A 23638-nucleotide genomic window follows, 5' to 3' on the forward strand; every position below is an offset into this window, starting at 1 on the left:
ACATTTAAATCACAGGATCTCATTAATATAAAAAATAAAACACACACAATGGAACTTATTTATGTGTTGATTAACATTTATTGGTGTTTTTTTATTGTATTGACATTAAGTTTTCCCCCCATAGTCCAACAGAGAGAGAGAGGTCAGCATGTCGAGAGCAGATTCAGTGACATGGGACTACAGTTTATCTTACAATTAAGATGTAGGGTCTCACAGAGCAGTATGTAGTCGGACTCCACACAATGAGGAGGGAAGAGGCCTGGAGCCTGGGTGTGTGTGTGTTAAGAGTTTTTCTCCAGGAAGGCTTTGCAGCATCTGACACACTGTTCATAAACCTTCTCAAAGTCCTTATCGCTCCCCTGAAATAAAAAAGATAGAGAAAAATCAATTGGAAAATAGCTCTCCCTCTTCTTTTGCTTACAGGCATTCCTCATGCACGCTCACATTATAATCGAACTGGGTTATCCACAATATGACTAAACCCTTGCACATTTATTATGTGATCCCTGGAAAGCTTTTACCATTAGAGACAAAAGATTTAAAACTCTCAAAACAGGACCATGTGGGAAATACTAGGACTGTAGCTAAGCTTCACTTTGAAACGGTCTATTCATCTTTTCCCCCACACTCTGTTTGAACAGATTGTTTCTTCCACCTTTTAAGTACAAACCCAGACGTGTGGATTAAAGACGTAAGGTCTGTGTTTGGTGTGATTTAAATGAGGAAGAGTGGAATAACAGCTGTGTTGAGGGTATGATGTGTGCTTTGTGCGTTTTAAACAGAATTAGAGTAAGGAGACTTGTTTTTGGTTCGATTCCCGCTCCGTGTGACTGTCTGTGAGGAATGTGGTGTGTTCTCCCTGTGTCTGTGTGGGTATCCTCCGGGTGACTGTCTGTGAGGAGTGTGGTGTGTTCTCCCTGTGTCTGTGTGGGTTTCATCCGGGTGACTGTCTGTGAGGAGTGTGGTGTGTTCTCCCTGTGTCTGCGTGGGTTTCCTCCGGGTGACTGTCTGTGAGGTGTGTGGTGTGTTCTCCCTGTGTCTGCATGGGTTTCCTCCGGGTGACTGTCTGTGAGGAGTGTGGTGTGTTCTTTCTGTGTCTGCATGGGTTTCCTCCGGGTGATTCCACATAGGCTCTGGACCCACCACGACCCTGAACTGGATAAGCACTTACAGATAATGAATGAATGAGACTTGTTTTTCAAAAGCTAACTTCAGCCTCACATAGTCGCCTTTTTAAGATGGAACAGAAAATTCAGATATTTTGGTATAAATTCAATACTAGCCTTGTAAATTGATATGTGTAAGGTAAAAATAAACGTTTAAACACAAAAATTAAGAATAAAAAGCAAATATCTGCCTCTTAAAATGACATTTAAAGTGGAAGGGTTATCAATAAAGAAAACATCAGCCGTAAGTGTAGTTCATCACTGCTTTTCTCGAGAGAAAAAGCTCATTCTCTTAAGGTTGATTGGGCTACTTCTGAGCACTGACCTTGGGAGTCATAGGAGCAAAATCTCTCTCCTATGTGACCATTATCTCCAAAGATTAAAGACTTTAATCTTTGGAGATTTTTTTTTAAATCTGAACCTCACTCTAAATGTACATCTCTCTCTTGTTTAAGTCACCATTTCATTTCAGAAACTTTTAAAAGGCACAACCTCCAAAAGAACCCCACAGTTTTAAAACAATTATTTTGATGTATGAACTTCACACAAACTGTAAGCAGATGAACTCAAAACATGAGATCATTGTCACGACAAAAACCCTCAGATATCACATCTGCATGAGTTTTCAGATGTCCTCCTCAGCCAATACAGATTTTTCAGCAGCTCTTTCATCAGCTGGGACTCTAATGGGATGTGCTTGGACCACTTTGCCATACCTTTGCCCTAACAAATCTACTTAAGCTTGTCCATGTTGTTTTGCTTAAGGTGAACAGGGTCATTTCCTTGGAGATAGTTGAAGTGCACTGCTGCTATAACTGTGATTAAAAACTCTGGGGTCTGCCAAATGCTGTAAATGCAAATTATGAGAGAACAGAGACTGAAATATTAAAAGAATACTCAAAAATGTAAAAACATGCCCTAATTCTTTTAGCCGACCTTTAGACGCTCGCTTGTCTTTTTGTTTGTTTAAAGGGAACATATTACAATGAAAAAATTCAATGTATGTGCACATTAATCTGGGGTTACTCCCAAACTGTGAAACAAGACCTTCCCAGTCTTCAGTTCTTCTTTGGCTTCCCTGATCAGAAAACAAAGAGTTCAGTGAGCTAACTGAGCAGGTCTGTTATTATTCCCCTTCTGCCATAATAAGGGGAATCATTAGAATTGCACCATCTCCCCAGTCATAGTACTGGACCTGCTTTGTGTGGCTTATCATCATTTAAAGAAACAAGCACTGAACAGGGCTGTTTAGACAGGGGGAGAGCGGTGCTGTGTTGTTTTTCCTTGTGGTATTTTGACCAAAGCATTTCACAGATATTTTATTAAAACCACAGAGTTGTGTTAACTTGTGGAAAATGGGGTTGAAATAGCTACTTTAAGAGCTGTTTTTGGGCTTTGTCTTTCTGGGCCACTTTAATTTGAAGCAATTTCAATAGGGGATATATAAAGTTGTGCGTTTTTCTGTATGATTACTTTGCATAGGCAGCCAGAACTCAGGGCGAATACTGAAATAACACTAGCTACCAATATACTGTGGTACAAATATTTGGAATATATCATGATTTATCAAAGGTGGCACCGTGGCGCAGCAGGTAGTGTCACAGTCACACAGCTCCAGGGACCTGGAGGTTGTGGGTTCGATTTCTGCTCCGGGTCACTGTCTGTGAGGAGTGTGGTGTGTTCTCCCTGTGTCTGCGTGGGTTTCCTCCGGGCGACTGTCTGTGAGGAGTGTGGTGTGTTCTCCCTGTGTCTGCGTGGGTTTCCTCCGGGCGACTGTCTGTGAGGAGTGTGGTGTGTTCTCCCTGTGTCTGCGTGGGCTTCCTCCGGGCGACTGTCTGTGAGGAGTGTGGTGTGTTCTCCCTGCGTCTGCGTGGGTTTCCTCCGGGTGACTGTCTGTGAGGAGTGTGGTGTGTTCTCCCTGTGTCTGCGTGGGTTTCCTCCGGGTGACTGTCTGTGAGGAGTGTGGTGTGTTCTCCCTGCGTCTGCGTGGGTTTCCTCCGGGCGACTGTCTGTGAGGAGTGTGGTGTGTTCTCCCTGCGTCTGCGTGGGTTTCCTCCGGGTGACTGTCTGTGAGGAGTGTGGTGTGTTCTCCCTGCGTCTGCGTGGGTTTCCTCCGGGTGACTGTCTGTGAGGAGTGTGGTGTGTTCTCCCTGCGTCTGCGTGGGTTTCCTCCGGGTGACTGTCTGTGAGGAGTGTGGTGTGTTCTCTCTGTGTCTGCTTGGGTTTCCTCCGGGTGACTGTCTGTGAGGAGTGTGGTGTGTTCTCCCTGTGTCTGCGTGGGTTTCCTCCAGGTGACTGTCTGTGAGGAGTGTGGTGTGTTCTCCCTGTGTCTGCGTGGGTTTCCTCCGGGTGACTGTCTGTGAGGAGTGTGGTGTGTTCTCCCTGTGTCTGTGAGGAGTGTGGTGTGTTCTCCCTGCGTCTGTGTGGGTTTCCTCCGGGTGACTGACTGTGAGGAGTGTAGTGTGTTCTCCCTGTGTCTGCGTGGGTTTCCTCCAGGTGCTCCGGTTTCCTCCCACAGTCCAAAAACACATGTTGGTAGGTTGATAGGCGACTCAAAAGTGACCGTAGGTGCGAATGTGTGAATGTGTGTGTGTGTGTTGCCCTGTGAAGGACTGGCGCCCCCTCCAGGGTGTATTCCTGCCTTGCGCCCAATGATTCCAGGTAGGCTCTGGACCCACCACGACCCTGAATTGGATAAGCGCTTGCAGATAATGGATGGTTTTGGATTGAATGGATGATTTATCAATATATTGTTGGTAATGACAGGGATTTTACTGTATTTTTATGAAAGGTACTCATTTACCACTACAAACAACATGATGTAAACCCTACTATCTTCACAACAATAAGCTGTTCACCACAGTTACTGAGGATTGCATCTTTTGTTTGACCATAAATGACCAGCATGTGTAACATGGCCTTTGCTGCATCATTTTGGATTTAAGTGGTTAATCATCACTCGTTTCAGGATAATTAATAATGAACGTCACAACAGCTTTTGTTTACTGTAGCACATAATGTGCAGAGAAGCACAGAACAAAAGTGGTGTTTTGGGTGTTTGAAAAAACAGGAAAAAAAACTACGTTTTGGGATTTTAGGCAATGAGTAATATTTAGAAAATGTTGTCTGGAGTTAACGGTGTGTGCGTGTGGAAAAACAGTGTGTGTGTGTGTGTGTACCAGCCTGAAATACACTTGTGTGGACCAAAACCTCTACACATTCATATGATACGGACTTCCCACATTGTTAACTACAACAGGTTAAGGTGAAGACATGGGTTAAGGAAACCAAATGTGTGTGTGTGTATGTGTTTTCAATGCCCTGTCTTTTTGCTGTGACACACCCAGCCAGACTCAATTTATGAGCCTTTTAACCTTTTTAAAGCATTAATTCTACATATCCCCAGGCAGGAGTCCACAACCCACACATCCATCAACCACCAAAACTAAGAAAACAAAACGTAGTGCGCTGAGCTGTGACAAGGCAAAAAACACACACTCTCCACCGTTTTAGACTCAACCACTTACACACACTCAGGATTCCTTCATGCGATCAGGATCAGGAACCCTCTCTGATATGTGGCTCTTTGTTACAGTTTTGGCTCATTCAGAAGATTTGTTTGCAATGTTCCACGTTATTTATGAGTATTTATTTAAACTTTAAAACGTCTAATTTTAGTGTTTCTGACCAGTACTGGAACTGATGAGTTGCACTGTCACAGCACTTGGGTGTTTACAATCTGAGTCCCAATTTAAAACTGATCTAAACTATACTCCGACGTATACGACTGCCCCAGTTATAGCCAAAGAACTCTTATTTGGTACAACAAACACAAACCATTTGGTTCCCCTTCTCTGGACAGAAGATAATAGTTATTGTAAGTCGTTATCACCATGTTTGAAACCAAACAAGCAGCTCTCTTAAACCCTTCAACACATTCCTGAGCATTAAATGTGCAATAAACATGTCCAATAAACACAGAGGGACATGATCATTTGGGCCTGAGTTACATGATTCACAATATTCACTCATTATAGAAGTGAAGGGCAAAGACTGGGGCGGTACATTGAGCCAGAATTTATTTCAGCTTTACATTCCATTTCATGTAGATTCTGTGGTAAATTACTTGAACAACTTTTTTTTCAAAAAGCCCAGTATGGGTCGCAGTCACAAGTGGCTCTTCAGAAGCTCACCATAATTTGGTCTTAAGGCTAATAATAAATATCTTGGGAAAGGACACACTCACACCTACGGACACTTTTGAATCGCCAATCCACCTACCAACGTGTGTTTTTTTTGGACAGTGGGAGGAAACCGGAGCACCCGGAGGAAACCCACGCAGACACAGAGAGAACACACCACACTCCTCACAGACAGTCACCCGGAGGAAACCCACGCAGACACAGAGAGAACACACCACACTCCTCACAGACAGTCACCCGTAGGAAACCCATGCAGACACAGGGAGAACACACCACACTCCTCACAGACAGTCACCCGGAGGAAACCCACGCAGACACAGGGAGAACACACCACACTCCTCACAGACAGTCACCCGGAGGAAACCCACGCAGACACAGGGAGAACACACCACACTCCTCACAGACAGTCACCCGGAGCGTGAATCGAACCCACAACCTCCAGGTCCCTGGAGCTGTGTGACTGCGACACTACCTGCTGCCCCACCGTGCCGCCCTAATAAAATAAATGTATAAATAAAATAATAATAATTGAGAAAAAACAATTGCTACATTTTACTTGCCACATCATCTTTAACTTCCTTTGTAAACCCTTTCTAAACACAGGCTTATCTGGTAAAGAGGCCATTGAGTGTAGCTGAGAGTAAGAGAGATAAAAGGGAGAGAGGGTAAGTGTGTATGTTTAAAGACTTACATAGTAGGGGTCTTGAATAATCAGCTGTTCTTCAGGGTCGTACGAGCCGAGCAGCTCAATCTTCGCCTGAGCGCTCTTTACCGAATTCGCTTTTCTGTTCAGATCCCTGCAAAAACACGAGTCATTCAGTTTAACAGTGTACAGGATAATTGATGTGCGGTGCAAGAAAGTCCTGCACACGGTTTCAAATATATGTTTTTGATATTGCTCATTCCTCCTGGAAAACGTACAGCAATGGAAAGTAGCAGTGTAGTGTTAAGGGACTCTCACGGTTTCACAACTGATTTTAAGCAGATAATTCTCATGTCACATACCATGAACTATATCAAATAACGAGACTGTGGTTGGAAGCAACCACTGTATAAGAGACGTTTGCTTAGGCCGGTCCCGTAGCAGTAAAAAAGCAGTTCCAGTTTGCCCCAAACATGGCTTAAACCTTGCCTTTGCACTGATCAGTGACTGTTTCACACATAGTGGAGTTGGACTAGCAGGAAAGTCCCTGTTCTTATCAGTTCCCTCTGCGGTAGACCCAATTACTGTCACAAGATGGACGTTGGGTGGAGTGTGTCAGAGATAACCAATGGTGTAACCAATAAATTCAGCTTTTTAAAAAAACTTTTGACATCACATTTGACCAATGACCAAAAAAGGGTCCTTTGGGAGAAGTGCTCCTGGGTGGCTGCGGATGGAAAAGTTGAAGATCTGCAGAAGAGAAGAAAGCTCCATCTACACGTCCAAGGTTAGGAATCTAAAGAACTCAGTAAGCTGCTTAAGAAGCAGCAGATCTGTGAGGAACATGTGATTCTGACATTATCCCCGCTAACTGCCCCATTACTGAAAAAACAACCGTTCTTCTCTTCTGGCCACGAATGATCTCAGACAATGCTATATGTAGGTGCTGACCTATAGGTATGCTTGACCCTCAATAGCGACCAGTGGGCAGGCAAATGCATGTATAGGAATACCCCTGATCGACTTGGAGGCAAGTATGAGGGAGTTGGGAAGGGGAAGGGATTAGCTGTATTCTACGATTCTGTTCCCTGTACATGACCCTTTGAAGGAAGAACGAGATACTGGAGGCCACAGCTACAAAGTCCTTCACCTGGGATCAGTCACATTATATTCCTTTCAGCCCTCATGATTCAACATCAGCTATTCATTTTAAAAACAGGAGTGGAGAGGAGGGTGGAATACCCCTGCCCTGTTACAGATTGGATATTAACGTGCTGATTCATTTTCCAGCAGCCAAAACAACCAGTTTAACCCAGGTGCTCTCTACACTTCTAAGCTCTGCAGTCAGGCCTTACTCGCTTTGATAATGAGGATAATAATGCGCATGAAAGGGGCGCGGCATGCAAAGCACAGCCTCGTCCAAGCTTGCTCAAATGGCTGGCAGATGTTTGCTTAAGTACGCAATCCCCATTTAAGAACTTTAAGATAAACACTCTTAAAAAACATACTACTTCTGTGTAGTGAGTCAAAACAAATACTAAAGGAAGGAGAGAGAAAAAAACATCCCCAACCCCATCCCCAAAATGACACATACCTCAAGTTGCTTTCATCCATACACAGAATGTAATCAAACTTCGTAAAGTCCTCCTTTGTCACCTAAAAGAAAGGTAAACACACTTCAATCCACTCACATTGACACACAGTGACCTAAAAAGGCAAAGGGACGTCATTTAAAGGCATCCACGAGAGTGAAAGTATGTTTACATTATCCTGGAAAATAAAGGTTATACACTGGTTTATATGACACTTCTACAGCACATTATCCGCACTACATCTTGTAAATTTCAGAGGGTGATAAACAGGCGAACCCACACAGTTAACAAGCATAAAACTCTGAAGCGTATAAATCTATTCAGCTCAAGTTTTGATAAAACTCACCAATTTGGCTCCGTCAAACGACAGAGAAAAACATTTTATACCGTAACCATGTGTAAATTATTGTTTGTGGCTGTAAATAATCCTCACAAGAAAACATTTCATCATGCATGCTTTTTATTAGTTTCCCAACTCTCTCCATTGTTGCTACAGTCTGACAGTCTGTGGTTGCTCACTGCACACAGCAAACGAAAGCCACTCACGCAGACAAACTTTCATAAAAGACTGTGAAACAGTTACATTTCCTGTGTTACATTGTTATAAATGTTTAGTTTTATTTTATTAAGAATATCAGCTACACTTTTGCACAGTCAGAGCAGGGGGAAAAAAAACTTGGATGTCAATAACCAAGGCCTTTTCTTAATTAGAATTCGAATTATTCAAACATAGGCTTCTCGCTGACACCGAGCTCGCAGCATTTGGCTTTGATCCCGTAAGACTTTAGCAAAGGGGAGGAGAAAAATGGAATCTGTCTCTGTCTCTTTGAGCGCTCACTCCCCTCACCACTCACATAAGGAGTTATGAAATGGATCAAAGCACATCTGTGGCTGTGTACACGCGTGTGTGTGTGTGTATACATGCGCTTAAGTTGAGCAACAGTGAACATGATTCACACGAGACAGCCAAGCAAAGGGTCAGCCATGATGGGAATGCTTCATTCCACTGAGAAACAGGGTGGGGAATAAAGACAGATCAGGAGCAAAATGAGCGGTGATAAAAGAACACACATAAGGGGGACAGACTCAGTGTGTACAAACATTCACAGCATCTCCAGAAAAAGAGAACAGTCGCCGACTTCAATCTCAAACGAATCTGACAGTGTTTCCCACACTAAAAGACTTCAGAATGGTTTGGATGTGCAGTTCCAGGAAGAGACTTGGTTGGTACTGAACCTTCAGATTACTGGGGTTTATTTTAAGATTTAAGGAAATGGTTATTAACACTCGGGTCTTGTTTACAAATAAATAAATAAAGAAATTCTCCAACGGCACTGCACTAGTAAACCCTCGTTTGGACCTTTATTTTAAAGATCATCCTCCTGGGTTCAGCTATATATCTACTGCATAGAAAAGTTCAGGAAAGGTTCAGCTCTCTGTGGCCTGAGATGACCCAGCTCTCTGGAGACTGGAGACTGTTCTGAGTGACAGTGGAAGGGTGGAGTGTGTGTGAATTGAGAATGAGTCCTGACCTGCGTATAGGCTGCTGTGAAGTCACTGCAAGGAACCGTCGTTACTGCTGGATCTAATGCATTATTGTTGGGTTGTTCTTATCAGGGATTTGTTGAAATTAATTAAATATCTAACGCTGAGCCCTCAGCTGATTCACTATTAATCATACGTGCGATGTGAACGTATATGTGACATCATGTGTATTATTTAACATACAATGCAACTGCTATTACGGTCTACGAAGCGACTGATTCCTTTGCTCCTCTAAATATGCTTGACCCAATCTAAATCAGAAAGTCGGCCAAAAAAAACAAGCACGGAATATTTCCTGAGGAAGTACACTGGAGAGATCAACAATGGCTGGACACACAAAGGGAGACAGCGAGATGTCAAGGGTGAGAGGGCAGAGGTAGGGAAGAACCAGACGTCTGTCAAAGTTAATTTAGGGAAAAAGAGAAAGAAGCTACACGCAGAGGATGGGTTTGTTTGAGAGAGAACAAAGAAACTGCAGAGCAGAAGCGGTGATTGGAAAAAAGATTCTAAAACCTGTGCCTGTGTTGTGTGCGTTAGCCTGTGTCTTATTTCCACTCGGTGATCTCAAGTAAACTGGATTACATTCCACCAGAACCTACGTTTCAATTAGAACCATGTATAGCACCGTTTCAAGTCATTTACATTTTAAAACAGAATATCACACACCCTAATACACAAACAAAAACAGACACACACGGCACAGAAGGGGTCGCAGTACCTGTCGAGCCCTGTGATCTGAGTCAATGCCATGTCTCCTGAGGCAGGCCAGACCACGGGCGTCCGGGAAGCTGCCTATATTCCAGTCCGAGGTAGCACCAGAGTCTATAACCCACTGCAACAAACACACAGAGAACACACAGCTAGGGCTGAGTGCTAAGGCTAAGCAGGACCCCACCGTACCTGGCGAGCCACATGCCGCATGGACACGCCGTGCCTCTTCATGCAGGCCTGGCCGCGGTGGTCAGGGGGGTTTCCGATCTCATACGTAGAGGTGGCTGCGCTGTCTATCCTCCACTAAACACACACATACACAGAGCAAGAGAGAAACTGGTGACAACAGAGACATCACAGCTCTAAACCAGAGGCTCCCAATAATGGTGTGACAGAGAAGAAACCAGGCTGTGGATGGTTAGATACTGAGCTGTTTTTAACAAAGTTAGGCGTCTTAATTCTTTGCATCATGGCATGACAATAGGGTAAATTTATTGATAAACATGCAATAAAAACTAAAATCTGTCATTTTAATTGAACCTTTTTATAAAAGATAAAAAGACAAAGCAATGGTTAATGCTTTTTGTTAAAAATGATCACACTTAATGGTCCCTTTACAAATGCAGATCAACTGAATGAGAACTCGAGACAGTGAAAGAGCTAAATTTGGCACAAAGTGGTGAACCACGAACAGTTTGGAGGGTTATTTTTTTAAATTCATTGCATTACAGAATATAAAATACACACCCTAAAATATATTTCATAATGTATTCCTTTACATTATTCAAGTACTATGGAATACTTTAAAACATTTCTACACTTAAAGGAGCATGAATCCGGCAATTATACCCTGTTTACTTAAAGGGAATGTCTACGATTTTGTCCCCTCTGATTTGTTTACGTTCAGCGTGGCTGAAGTTTGACTTGTCTGTAAGTTTTAAATCACTGTTTGAGTTAGCCTTCTGAATTTGGAGACATTTTCACCTTAAATGATCTGAAACAGCAAAAATAAGTCAATGTTACCCACCTATGGAGCAGGAATAGAGCAATATACATATCTGGGTTCATGCTTTTCAACGTTTGGGGTTCTCTCTGTTGTCTAAAAAGCTGCCATGGCAAGAGAGAGAGAGAGAGAGAGAGAGAGAGAAAGAGGGAAAGCCTAGCATTTCGGACCGAGACACTGTTTATTTATATTTTTTAACCATCTTCTGACACTGGGACTTTGTAAATATATTAGACTAGTTTTGAGCATGCAAAAAGAGTTAGTAAATTGTATGTAAATAAATTTTAAAACGCACTTTTTGATTACAATCATGAACTTCATCTTCAAGAAGAATATTATGTTGTGTTCTTCTATCTTAGTGACTAGCTGAATGTATTAGAGGGCGGCACGGTGGCGCAGAAAGTAGGTGTCGCAGTCAAACAGCTCCAGGGACTTGGAGGTTGTGGGATCGATTCCCGCTCCGGGTGACTGTCTGTGAGGACTGTGGTGTGTTCTCCCTGTGTCTGCGTGGGTTTCCTGCGGGTGACTGTCTGTGAGGAGTGTGGTGTGTTCTCCCTGTGTCTGCGTGGGTTTCCTGCGGGTGACTGTCTGTGAGGAGTGTGGAGTGTTCTCCCTGTGTCTGCGTGGGTTTCCTCCGGGTGACTGTCTGTGAGGAGTGTGGTGTGTTCTCCCTGTGTCTGCGTGGGTTTCCTTCGGGTGCTCCGGTTTCCTCCCACAGTCCAAAAACACACATTGGTAGGTGGATTGGCGACTCTGTAGTGGTGTGTCCGTAGGTGTGAGTGAATGTGTGTGTGTTTGTGTTGCCCTGTAAAGGACTGACGCCCCCTCCAGGGTGTATTCCCTCCTTGCACAAAGTACAATTAGGATTGTCTGTGAAAATACTTTTGTCCTTTTCCGTTAATCAAAAGTTCAAGCAACTTATCAATATACACTTCTGGAAATTAGGTTTGTAAAAATAAAACTAATGATTAATTAATCAGGTAAATATAATCAAAGGAAAGCAAAATATGGGAAATGTAAATATCACTCAGCATCTCACCTTGTCCACCACACCACTGTCTGTCGCCATCTTCCTAAAGACAGCTTCAGCGATGGGGGACCTGCAGATGTTCCCTACGTGACAGAAATACAAAAACATTTTCATAAACTTGAGAAGTTCTCTTTAATCTCACACAGGTCTGGACAATACATACAGTACCTATAGGATAAGACTATATATTCCATGAACACATTTTCAGTTCCTCCAGGCTGGTATACTGCAGAATGCAGAATCAGACTCTGTGAACTACTCATAAACTTGAAATGAAAAGCCAATAATGTTTACAAATATTTGAAATCACTGAAAATGCATAACCCAAACCACATAAAGTGCTGCAGCTGAAATCATCCAATATAAAAGTGTGTATCTGGGTTGTTCTGCTTCTCTCCACAACAAGCAGGTTTACTCCACTTACAGTCTGACTGGGTCCTTAAATTGACGAAAGGGACTTTTCCCATAAAACACAAGCCTTATCGAGGTTCCATAGTTTCCTTATATTTTTTTAATCATTGTTTTCTTAATAGATGATGTTGCTGTACAATTAAACACACCTCACACATCTGGAGTGTGTAAGGGCAACTCCTGAAACAGCTATACCTAAAAGACCAACATCAAAAACTCCTTAACGTTCTTATTTCAGAGCAGCTCAACACAGCTCTGGCAGATGTGTTGTGATTTTTATGTGTTTCCAGTGACGTTGCCAGTTTATTTGCAGTTTGGCTCCTTTATGACTTTGTAATTGAGTAATCCAAGATCCAATCATATTCCAGGCTCCAGTAGGGCTTAAAGATTAACTGTGCTTATACTGAAACCTCAGTTCAGTGTTCAAAACTATAGCCAGCTCTTGTTGGTCTTAGATAGAAAAACAGGCCTAAACACTAATTTATGTCAGACAACATAATTTAAATTGATAATGAATTAGATAGTTCCCCAAGTCATTTAGACTTAGCTGGCACCAGGAATTTGTGACAGTTACATGGATGTTTGACTGAGAACATATCTTAGAAACGAATTGTATGTTTATGACACAGCTTAAAAGTATGAGAACTATAATAGGAAACAGAACAAAACCTCTTTTTTTGACATGACTTAAGGACTGTTTCTCACAAAACTGTGAACACCTCTAAAGCCTGAGACTGAGTTTATTTAGTATTCAATAGAGTTGTGAAAACACATCATGTTTAAGTGCAAAAACAGGTTTAATCCTAGGTATACGTGAATCTTCTGGCAAAAGTTCAAACCTGGGGTCTAAGAGGTACTTAATTAATTAATGGGAAACAGTAAGCTTCCCAGGAGTGAATACAGGCGAGCCCTGCCTTTTCACATGGCCGTTAAAGTTAAACACTGTAGAGAAGGTGAGACAGCTAATGTACAGCACCCGGCTCAGACGACTCTCGGGGAATGAATGAAAGCGTCTTTAACAGCCATTAACCTCAGAAACACCTCCGCAGACAGCTAGTGTCCGAATCGCTCTGGTCGCCGAGGATGTGATATACGTGTGTTTTAAAGCCGTGTGAATGAGTTTAAGGGCTGTTTCTTACCCAAACACACGAACAGAACTGATTTCCCGCTGCCGCCCGCCATCTTACTGACTCTGGTCCACAAACGGCTGAGGGCTGCCCCTCGCGCTGCCTGAACAAAAACTTTAAACCGAATTTCTTCTTCTGCTTCTTTTCGTAACACTGAGTGATTTAAAGTAACTAAGAAAAATTGGATCTAATTTGATTCAAGTCGATTTAGGCTGAGTTTATGTTTATATATATATATATATATATATATATATATATATATATATATATATATATATATATATATATATTTATCAAAACTTTCCCACAAACAACAAATGATTCACAAGACATTCTACCCTTGGTTTTTCAAAAATATAAGCATAATATGGCCTACGGAGTTGGATTTCAAGTAGGAATCTTCCAGAAATTAGGACAAACAGATTAGGTCCTACTGTTTGCATTGAAAGGCAATTGACAAGTGCTGTAGGTGTCTGTGTCAAACGTCTCCAGGGTTCTGGAGTAGTGGGTTCAAACTCCACCTCAGGTCACTGTCTCTGAGGAGTTTTGGGACTGTGTGAGAATGTGTCTTCCCTTTGTCTGTGTGGGTTTGCTCTCTGTGCCTGGTGTTCCTGCCAAAAAAACACATGCTGGATTCTGTGCCAGTAAAGGGCAGGGGTGAAAGTGGGCTGGAACAATCTGGAACAGTGTGCGAGCACCTTCTATCATTAATTAAATAAACGTGATGGGCAGTTTCATACACGGTTATGTGAACGTGAGCTCATTTTCCTGTATTGCAAAATGCTGTATGTTTGCAAGTCTTGCTAATTTGTATTCACATGGCTACATCACCACATAATTTATTTCTCTTTTAAAGCTACAGTTAATGCAAATTAATTTATTTTAGGCTGTGATACAGTAATAATTTCCAATGTTTTTATTGCAGGTTTTTCAAGTGTGACATCATAATAGGATAAACCTTTTAAGTAGTTTCCAGATGCTTGATATTCTTGCTTCTATAAGTTGAGTAATGCTTCACCACCTTTTCTGAACTTCTGCTATGGTACTTCTACTCACATATTTTTGGGAAGATATATATATATATATATATATATATATATATATATATATATATATATATATTATTTTTTTTGGGGGGGTCATTATTTTATCCAATTAACAATCCATTTGTAATTGAGTAGGAGTTTAGGACATTCTGCACACCCCTGATATTATGTTGTAGGAAAGTTTTATACACTGTCAGAAAATTTGTCACTGTGGTGGTACCTTTTGCTGTCTCTGTAGTGGTACCCTCAAGGGTACATACTTGTACACTGTAAAAAATAATCCGTAAAATATACGGTAAAATACTGTGGTTGCCAGAATTTCACTGTAAAATATACAGTCACGTTTTTGGCAATCATAAATTTTACATTTAAGGACTGTTTTGTTTACAGTACATTTCTGTTAAAAAAAAGATATACACTGTAAAAATTATGGTATTTACATAAAAATAACAAAGAAACATTGTTTTGCTATAAAATGAACATGTAAATTCTGTGACAAATTAGAGAAAGGAGACTGAGATATAGCCGTATTTAGATCCAAACTGCATCCTGTATTCAGCACTTAAAACGAAATATTGCTGAAAGGACTAAACAAATGTTCGGTATCTGGGTGCCACACGCGGAACACAGGCTGATGATGAACTTTCCTGACCAACACACATCTTGATATAATATGCACAGAAACACAAACACACACAGTGATCACCCCAACGCAACCCACAATCAGTAAGCCTTAAAGACAGAAAAAAACAAAGAAACTCTGAAAGTCACAGAAAATATGGAGAAGCAAAGCATGCTGGGAGCTCCTTAATGAGTCTCAGCTCCTCCCAGTCCTTGGACACTTGTACCATCCCTAATGGTTTGTGTGTTTAACAGTTAAATAATGTATATTTTACAGTAAAGAGATGTAAAAAATTGTATTTTGGCTGATAAAAGTATTTACGGTATGTGGTATGGTTGACAGGGAGCGCTAAAGAGGGTATTATTGTCGCCACCTGGTGGGTTGGATAGGACGATAAAAGCCCCAGGATCACCAATAATTTTCACTTCCGCTTTCGATCAACCAAGGTGGTGTGTGTGGGCGTGCAGCGTCGTCGCGGCGGTGGAAGCTGAGTCGTATTTCTCTGGCTGAATCGGAAACCAAGTGTCCGAGGTTTAAGCAGGTTTCTAGCCTTGCTTGACTACCCAGCGATCTATAGTGTAGATGGTGGTTTGAGGCCACGGATAACTGACTTCGCCGTTAAGGCTTTACACTTGATTGCAGTTGCCTGAACGTCATTGTTCCGGTGCTGGTTGATCGCACTTTGCAGCAGCTAGGTTGGTGTTTCTCTTTTTTTTTTATATTAGTGCATCTTATCTTGGTGGATTAGGAATTGTGATATGGGGAGCAATGCGGTTAATGTCGATTTATGTTTTAACTCCAATATAGTAATTGACCGCGGTGGCCTGAATGTCACACTTCCTGTGCCAGTTGATCGTGCTTTGCAGCCTCTAGGTGGGTGTTTATTTTTTTTAGTGTATCTCATCTTAGCGTTTTTGATATGTTTTAATGACAGGAGTGTACTGAAATGTAGACTGATCCTGTGTTTTATGTTTCAGTGGGGCCAGGCCTGGTTGCCTGTAGGCCATTTTTCTTTTGTTTCTTTTTTTTTCCTCTCCCTTCTTTTTTATATTACTTGCTTGCCTCTCATGCCAAATTTTAGTAGTATTGTATTGTTTTATTGAGCCATCTGTACTGTTGTCTTTTAGTTTTCTTCTCTTAGTGGACCATAGGACCACTATTTTTACTCAGTGTTACTAGGGGTTGCCCGTTATGCCCATTTAGTGTTTAACACGTTTGAATAAGTCTTAATCGTGATGACCCTAGAGTAATTATTAGTGTTCTGCCCCAAGGCTTAAGTTTGAGTACTTTTGGTTTCCTTCTTTTTGTGAGTGGTTTATGTTTAGAGGTGTTTTCTTTGTTTTGTTTCCTGGGGGTAATTAACTGGAACTCCTTTATTACTCTGTGGGCATCTTACTATTAACCTTTTTAGGCTTTGCCAGAGGTATTGGGCTGAATGGGAGTGTTCCTGGTGTTCACTATTGAATTCAAGACTCGTGTTAATGTGAATTGATTTTTATACTGTGTTGACTGAATAAAGTGCCTTTTGTTAAGCAGCCTTATCCCTCATTTATTTGAGAAACCTGACAGGGGTCCCCATACCCTTTAGACAATTGGGGTGGCGTAGTCGTGGTTATTGTATGTGGCGGTAAGCTCTTTTATTTTATAGAGGGTGCATAGTAGTAGCCCCTGGAGCGTGCGCCCCCGTCACATTCTTGGCGTAGTCGGCAGGATCGTGATTAGATTAAGGCTGTTTGACAGGTGTGTGGTCAATAGTATATGGTGGCTCAGTATTTGGCTTGGCAAGTAGGTGTTTGGAGGGAGAGGAGAAGGGAGAAGGAGGAGGGACGGAGAGAGCGGTGGTCACGGCTGGACTGAAGCGTTGATGCCAACAGAAGACTTTTGCCATCCAGAAGGAGCCTGAGGACCTGGGGATTGGAGCTGAAGCCACTTACACCTACAGATTTTTTTTTTTCCTTCCATTTCTCTCTCCTTTGTTTTTTTCTCTTTTCTTTTGGGTATTTGGTTATAGATTTTAGATATAGAGTTTTTTTCTTTTTTTGAGAGAGTATATTTCTTTTAAAAAAAAATATATATATATATATATATAATAATAATGGCAGATGAGAATTTGGCAGATCAGCTTAAGGCCCTTACCGAGCTAGTTCAGCAGCTCAGGACAGAAAATAATAGACTCAGAGAGGAGGTAACTCAGAGACCTGTAGCCGCAAGGGTAGATAACGCGGTTGAAGGTACTTCCAGGCAATCATATACTTCTAGTTCTGTCCAGGGGAACTCTTCGATTGTGGGTGGAGTAGTAGAACGTTATGTTTATGTGCCTAGGGACAGAAAATGTCCCAGGTTTTCTGGAAACCCGGCAGTAGATTCCCTTAAGGTGGAGGAATGGATAGAAGAGGTTCGGCGGTATTTGATATTACGTCCTGGGTCTAGGGGTGAGCAGGCTTTGAGCGTACTTGACCTGTTGGATGGCGAAGCAAAGGCAGAAGTTAAGTTTCGTCCTGACTCTGAGAGGGAAGGACCAGAAGGGATTTTTAGTATTTTAAGTAGTGTGTATGGGTGTTCGCAGTCATGCGTTAGTCTGCAAACTCAGTTTTTTCAGCGGCGACAACGTGAGGGCGAGTCATTAAGAGTTTATTCCCATGCCTTAATGTCACTAATGGAGGCTGTGAAGCGTAGGGATCCTTTATGTTTTGCCAGTCCTGACATTACCTTGCGCGATCAGTTTATTGAACATATACGTGATAGTTCACTGCGAAGGGAGTTACGGCGCCAGGTCCGTGTAGACTCCGAGGTGACCTTTTTGGATATTCGTAGCGAAGCAATTCGTTGGGCGGAGGAAGGCGAATCTTTCAGCCATCGCCCCCGAGTACACTCTTGTCACACCCATTTAGTAGCTGAGCGCGAGGGAGATGTAAATGCTGTTTTGGTTAACCGTTCAGGCGAACTGACAGACCTAAAGGAGAACATACGGAAGCAACAAGTCCAGTTGGATGCTATCATGCAGCGTCTCGAGTCTGCCCCTTTAGTCCCTAGGCCCCAAGGTCACCAGATTAACCGCCATTCACGGTATCGGTTTCAGGCCGACGGTAAGCCAATATGCCTACGTTGTGGTCAGCCGGGGCACATTGTTCGTTTTTGTAAAGCAGGGGCCAGTGTTGGACTAAGAGTGGGGGGAGCAGTAGACCGGGCTACCGTTCAGCAACAGGAAAACTAGTACCCCCCGATACAATAGCCCAGGTGTCGGGAGGGGAGGAACAGGGCTTTGGACTTTCAGGAGCAACAAGGTTAGTTGGTGAATGCCCTACAGTGGAGATTGAGATTGGGGGAGTGGTAGTGCCTTGCTTATTAGATACCGGGTCGATGGTAAGCACAGTTACAGATCAGTTTTTTAATGAGTATTTACGAGGTCACTTGCAGCCATCCTTGCAGTCATGTCCATGGTTGCAGTTAAAGGCTGCTAATGGACTAGATATTCCATACTTGGGGTATCTGGAAGTGGACGTGTGCGTTTTTGGCAAGGTTTTACCCCGTATGGGTATTTTGGTCACTAAAGGTTCTAGTGAGTCTAATACTCTTCTCTCTAAGAACGCTATTCCCGGGTTGCTGGGGATGAATATAATTAGTCAGTGTTATAATGAGCTGTTTTTACAACATGGGCCGGCACTGTTCCGTTCCCCAGAGGTCCAGCAGGCTGGTAGGGTCTGGCAAAGAGCATTTTCACAATGTCAGCATTTGGAGCGTACTTGTCATGGGGGTAGGGTAGGCCTGGTTAGAATGCAGCGTGGCCCTGCTGTTCGAGTACCAGCTGGCACTATGAAGTTTGTGCCTGCCTTGTGCCATGGTGGTCTGGGGCGTGCTCTTTCTTCTGGGATGTTGGAGCCAGCATCCTTTGTGGATGGCCATTTGCCCGGTGACCTTCTCATCCCTTCAGCCTTTTTGACTGTGGAACAGGGAGTGATGCATGTGCCTGTGGTGAATGTGAGTTATCAAGATAGGTGGCTTCAGCCCAAGGTGGTGCTGGGGGAGCTTTATGTACCTAAATGTTTTTCTAGTGGTAGTACCGTGCAAGTCCAGAGAGATGAGCAGCAGCAAGTGGTGACAATTCAGTCTGTTCAAAGGGATGATGGGTTTGGCATTGATTTTTCCCAATGTACTTGGCCCTCTCTTTCTGATCAAGAACAGGAACAAGCTCGAGCGGTTTTGGAGAAGTATCGTGACACCTTTAGTCAACATGATGGTGATTTGGGATGTACTACACTGGTTCAGCATACCATCCCTCTCGTGGATCCTATTCCAGTGAGGCAGAGGTATCGGCGCCTTGCACCTTCGCAGTATGATCTAGTGAAAGCCCATATACAAGAACTGGTAGATCGTAAAGTAGCGAGCCCTAGTACAAGCCCTTATGCATCGCCCATAGTGGTTGTGCAGAAGAAGGATGGGTCCATCCGTTTGTGTGTCGATTATCGTCAACTTAATGCTAAGACGCGCAAAGATGCTTTTCCTTTGCCTAGGATCGAAGAATCCCTAGATGCTTTGAGTGGTGCTAAGTGGTTTAGTACATTAGATTTGGCCAGTGGGTATAACCAGGTGTCAGTAGCTAAACAGGATAGAGAGAAAACTGCCTTCTGTACACCTTTTGGCCTGTTCGAATTTAACAGGATGCCATTTGGTCTATGCAATGCGCCGAGTACGTTTCAGCGATTGATGGAACGGATTTTTGGCGACCAAAGTTTCCATTCCCTGTTGTTGTATCTAGATGATGTGGTCATTTTCTCTCCAACTGTCGAGCAGCATCTCCAACGTTTGGATATGGTACTGGGCAGGTTGCAACAGCATAACCTAAAACTGAAGTTACAGAAATGTAAGTTCTTTCAGACGGAGGTCGGTTATTTGGGGCATGTCATTTCCGCTGCAGGTGTGTCCACTGACCCGGAGAAGATCCGGGTAGTAGAGGACTGGAAAAGACCGTCAACGATTAAAGAGTTGCGGTCCTTTTTAGGTTTTGCCTCATATTATAGACGGTTTGTGGAGGGGTTTGCTCATTTGGCGGCTCCCCTGCATCGACTTGTGAGTGCCATACAGGGCTCTAAAAAACGACCCAGGCCTAGAGTGCAGGATCCCCTTGGGCAACATTGGGATGAAGCCTGTGAGAGGAGCTTTTTAGGTCTTAAAGAGCGACTTGTAAGTGCACCTGTGCTGGGATATGCTGACTTCACTCGCCCTTTCCATGTAGAAATTGATGCGAGTCATGCTGGGTTAGGGGCAGTGTTGTCCCAGGATGTAGATGGGCAGCGACGGCCAATTGCATATGCCAGTCGTGGGTTGCGACCATCGGAGCGAAATATGTCAAACTACAGCACTATGAAGTTAGAGCTGTTGGCTTTAAAGTGGGCTTTAACTGAAAAATTTAGGGAGTATCTTTTGGGCAATAAATGTATCGTTTATACGGATAACAATCCGTTGAGTTATTTACAGTCTGCAAAACTGGGGGCAGTAGAACAGCGGTGGGCATCCCAGTTAGCATTGTTTGATTATGAGATCAAGTATCGCCCAGGTGTGGCCAATCGCAATGCAGATGCCTTGTCTCGATTGCCTGTCCCTTCTGAAGCTTTTCCGGGGGGGTTGGTAGGAGGGGTTTCCATTCCCCTCGAGGTAGCTCATCAGGTACGTGGCTTAGAGAGACGCGACCTGTTGTGTCAGACAGTAGATGCAGTCCCTAGTCGCAGTAGGGCTGACCTTAAGGTGTTGCAAGCGGCTGACCCATGTATTGCCGCATTCTTGCGGTATTGGAAGCAAGGACGGAAGCCTACGGTACTAGAGCTAAGAAGGGAGACAGAGGGGTTGAGGGAGTTGGTTAGGCAATGGCCTAGGATTATAGAGAATGAGGGTGTTTTGTACAGACAAGTTAAATTTCCATCAGCAACCAACCCAGTCTTTCAGTTGTTGTTGCCTAAGGCACTGCAGGGTGAGGTGCTCACCGGGCTACATGACCATCACGGTCACCAGGGTATAGAGCGCACTACGGACCTTGTGCGGCAGAGGTGTTATTGGCCTAAGATGTGGCAAGATGTGAGGGATTGGTGCCTTCAGTGTGACCGATGTTCCGTGGCTAAGGCCACACGCCCTAAAGTAAGAACCTTTATGGGTAGTTTATTGGCCACTCGACCTTTAGAAATTGTGGCCATCGATTTTACCCTTTTGGAGCGGGCTAGTAGCGGACAAGAGAATGTGTTGGTAATTACAGATGTATTTTCAAAATTTACTCAAGCATATCCAGTGCCTGACCAAAAAGCCAGTACGGTGGTGAGGGTGTTAACCGAAAGGTGGTTCTATGTGTATGGGGTACCTCAAAGGATCCATTCAGATCAGGGTCGTAGCTTTGAGGGGGAGTTGTTGCGACGCCTTTGTGAACTCTACGGCATAGAGAAGAGTCGGACTACACCTTACCATCCGGAAGGCAATGGGCAATGTGAGCGTTTTAATAGAACTCTGCATGATTTGCTTAGAACTTTGCCTCCTGAAAAGAAAAGGAAGTGGCCGCAACTGTTACCACAGTTAGTGTTTGCTTATAACACCACGGTGCACCAGTCTACCCATTACTCCCCATATGAATTAATGTTTGGGCAGAAACCACAGCTGCCCATTGATAGGTTGTTGGGGAATGGTTGTGAGGAAGGGGAGGGGAACAGTGATCTTTCTGATTGGGTAGCCCAACATAGGGAGCATTTGGCTGAGGTGTACGTTAGAGCAAAAGAACATTTAGAGGAGGCAGCAGCATATCGGAGGCGTAATTATAATGCACCAGCACCCCTACTTTCTCCAGGCACACGGGTTCGTTGTAGGAATCATTTTCAAGGTAGGCATAAGGTACAGGATCTCTGGAGTTCTACTGTTTTTGATATAGTGGAGTGCTTAGATCATGTGGGGACTCTGTATAAGATTAGGCCAACAGGGACTGAGGAAGGTTGCAAAACAGTGCATCGGTCAGAATTAAAGGTTGTGACCACGGCAACAAATTCATTAACACCAGCCGAAAAGGTTATTGTAGAACCCGGGTTAGCTTGTCATCAGGAGGTAGGTTTAGATGATTTAGAAGAAGAGAGTGTATCGGGAGAGGTATTGGTGGGTGTAGGGCCCCCAGTAGTTGATGTGGTTGGGAGGGTGACTGAGCCTCGTTTAGGTCAGGTAGTGGAACCTATCCAAGAGCAGCAGGGGTGTACAGTTAGCGCACCTGCTATCCCCTTAGCTCCTCAGGTGCCGTTGATACCTGAACATCAAGGGCCGGAGTTTTTACCTGTTCCTATGTTGCGGCGTTCGGCTCGTAGCACTGCAGGCCAGCATCCAAACCCTTTCCACCTCCCTCGTGCAGCTACAGCAAATGGTGTTACTGGTTTAGTCACATCTGGCCCCGTTCTTACCATTTTTCGGCCATGGCAGTAGTGTTCTGGTGGGGTAACTAGTTCACCGGGACGGTGAACTTTGAAAGAGGGGGTGAATGTGGTATGGTTGACAGGGAGCGCTAAAGAGGGTATTATTGTCGCCACCTGGTGGGTTGGATAGGACGATAAAAGCCCCAGGATCACCAATAATTTTCACTTCCGCTTTCGATCAACCAAGGTGGTGTGTGTGGGCGTGCAGCGTCGTCGCGGCGGTGGAAGCTGAGTCGTATTTCTCTGGCTGAATCGGAAACCAAGTGTCCGAGGTTTAAGCAGGTTTCTAGCCTTGCTTGACTACCCAGCGATCTATAGTGTAGATGGTGGTTTGAGGCCACGGATAACTGACTTCGCCGTTAAGGCTTTACACTTGATTGCAGTTGCCTGAACGTCATTGTTCCGGTGCTGGTTGATCGCACTTTGCAGCAGCTAGGTTGGTGTTTCTCTTTTTTTTTTATATTAGTGCATCTTATCTTGGTGGATTAGGAATTGTGATATGGGGAGCAATGCGGTTAATGTCGATTTATGTTTTAACTCCAATATAGTAATTGACCGCGGTGGCCTGAATGTCACACTTCCTGTGCCAGTTGATCGTGCTTTGCAGCCTCTAGGTGGGTGTTTATTTTTTTTAGTGTATCTCATCTTAGCGTTTTTGATATGTTTTAATGACAGGAGTGTACTGAAATGTAGACTGATCCTGTGTTTTATGTTTCAGTGGGGCCAGGCCTGGTTGCCTGTAGGCCATTTTTCTTTTGTTTCTTTTTTTTTCCTCTCCCTTCTTTTTTATATTACTTGCTTGCCTCTCATGCCAAATTTTAGTAGTATTGTATTGTTTTATTGAGCCATCTGTACTGTTGTCTTTTAGTTTTCTTCTCTTAGTGGACCATAGGACCACTATTTTTACTCAGTGTTACTAGGGGTTGCCCGTTATGCCCATTTAGTGTTTAACACGTTTGAATAAGTCTTAATCGTGATGACCCTAGAGTAATTATTAGTGTTCTGCCCCAAGGCTTAAGTTTGAGTACTTTTGGTTTCCTTCTTTTTGTGAGTGGTTTATGTTTAGAGGTGTTTTCTTTGTTTTGTTTCCTGGGGGTAATTAACTGGAAC

At 43.4% G+C, this 23638-nt stretch overlaps 1 protein-coding gene across 2 annotated transcripts; it reads right to left on the bottom strand.

Moving 5' to 3' along the window:
- Positions 1–69: 69 nt before the first annotated feature.
- Positions 70–13557, bottom strand: acp1 (acid phosphatase 1). Of its 2 annotated transcripts, none has more exons than XM_066671852.1 (6): positions 13443–13557; positions 11902–11975; positions 9867–9980; positions 7606–7667; positions 6060–6165; positions 70–359 (listed from the first exon to the last, which is right to left on the bottom strand). In XM_066671852.1, the coding sequence occupies exons 1-6, from the start codon at positions 13483–13485 to the stop codon at positions 282–284; spliced, it is 477 nt and encodes a 158-aa protein (XP_066527949.1). In that variant the 5' UTR covers positions 13486–13557; the 3' UTR covers positions 70–281. The 2 variants fall into 2 exon arrangements, with proteins under 2 accessions (XP_066527949.1, XP_066527950.1); XM_066671853.1 differs by lacking the exon at positions 9867–9980 and adding an exon at positions 10049–10162.
- Between the last annotated feature and the right edge of the window lie 10081 nt (positions 13558–23638).

Source organism: Hoplias malabaricus, chromosome 5 (assembly GCF_029633855.1).
Source record: "Hoplias malabaricus isolate fHopMal1 chromosome 5, fHopMal1.hap1, whole genome shotgun sequence".
Classification (NCBI taxonomy): Eukaryota; Metazoa; Chordata; class Actinopteri; order Characiformes; family Erythrinidae; genus Hoplias; species Hoplias malabaricus.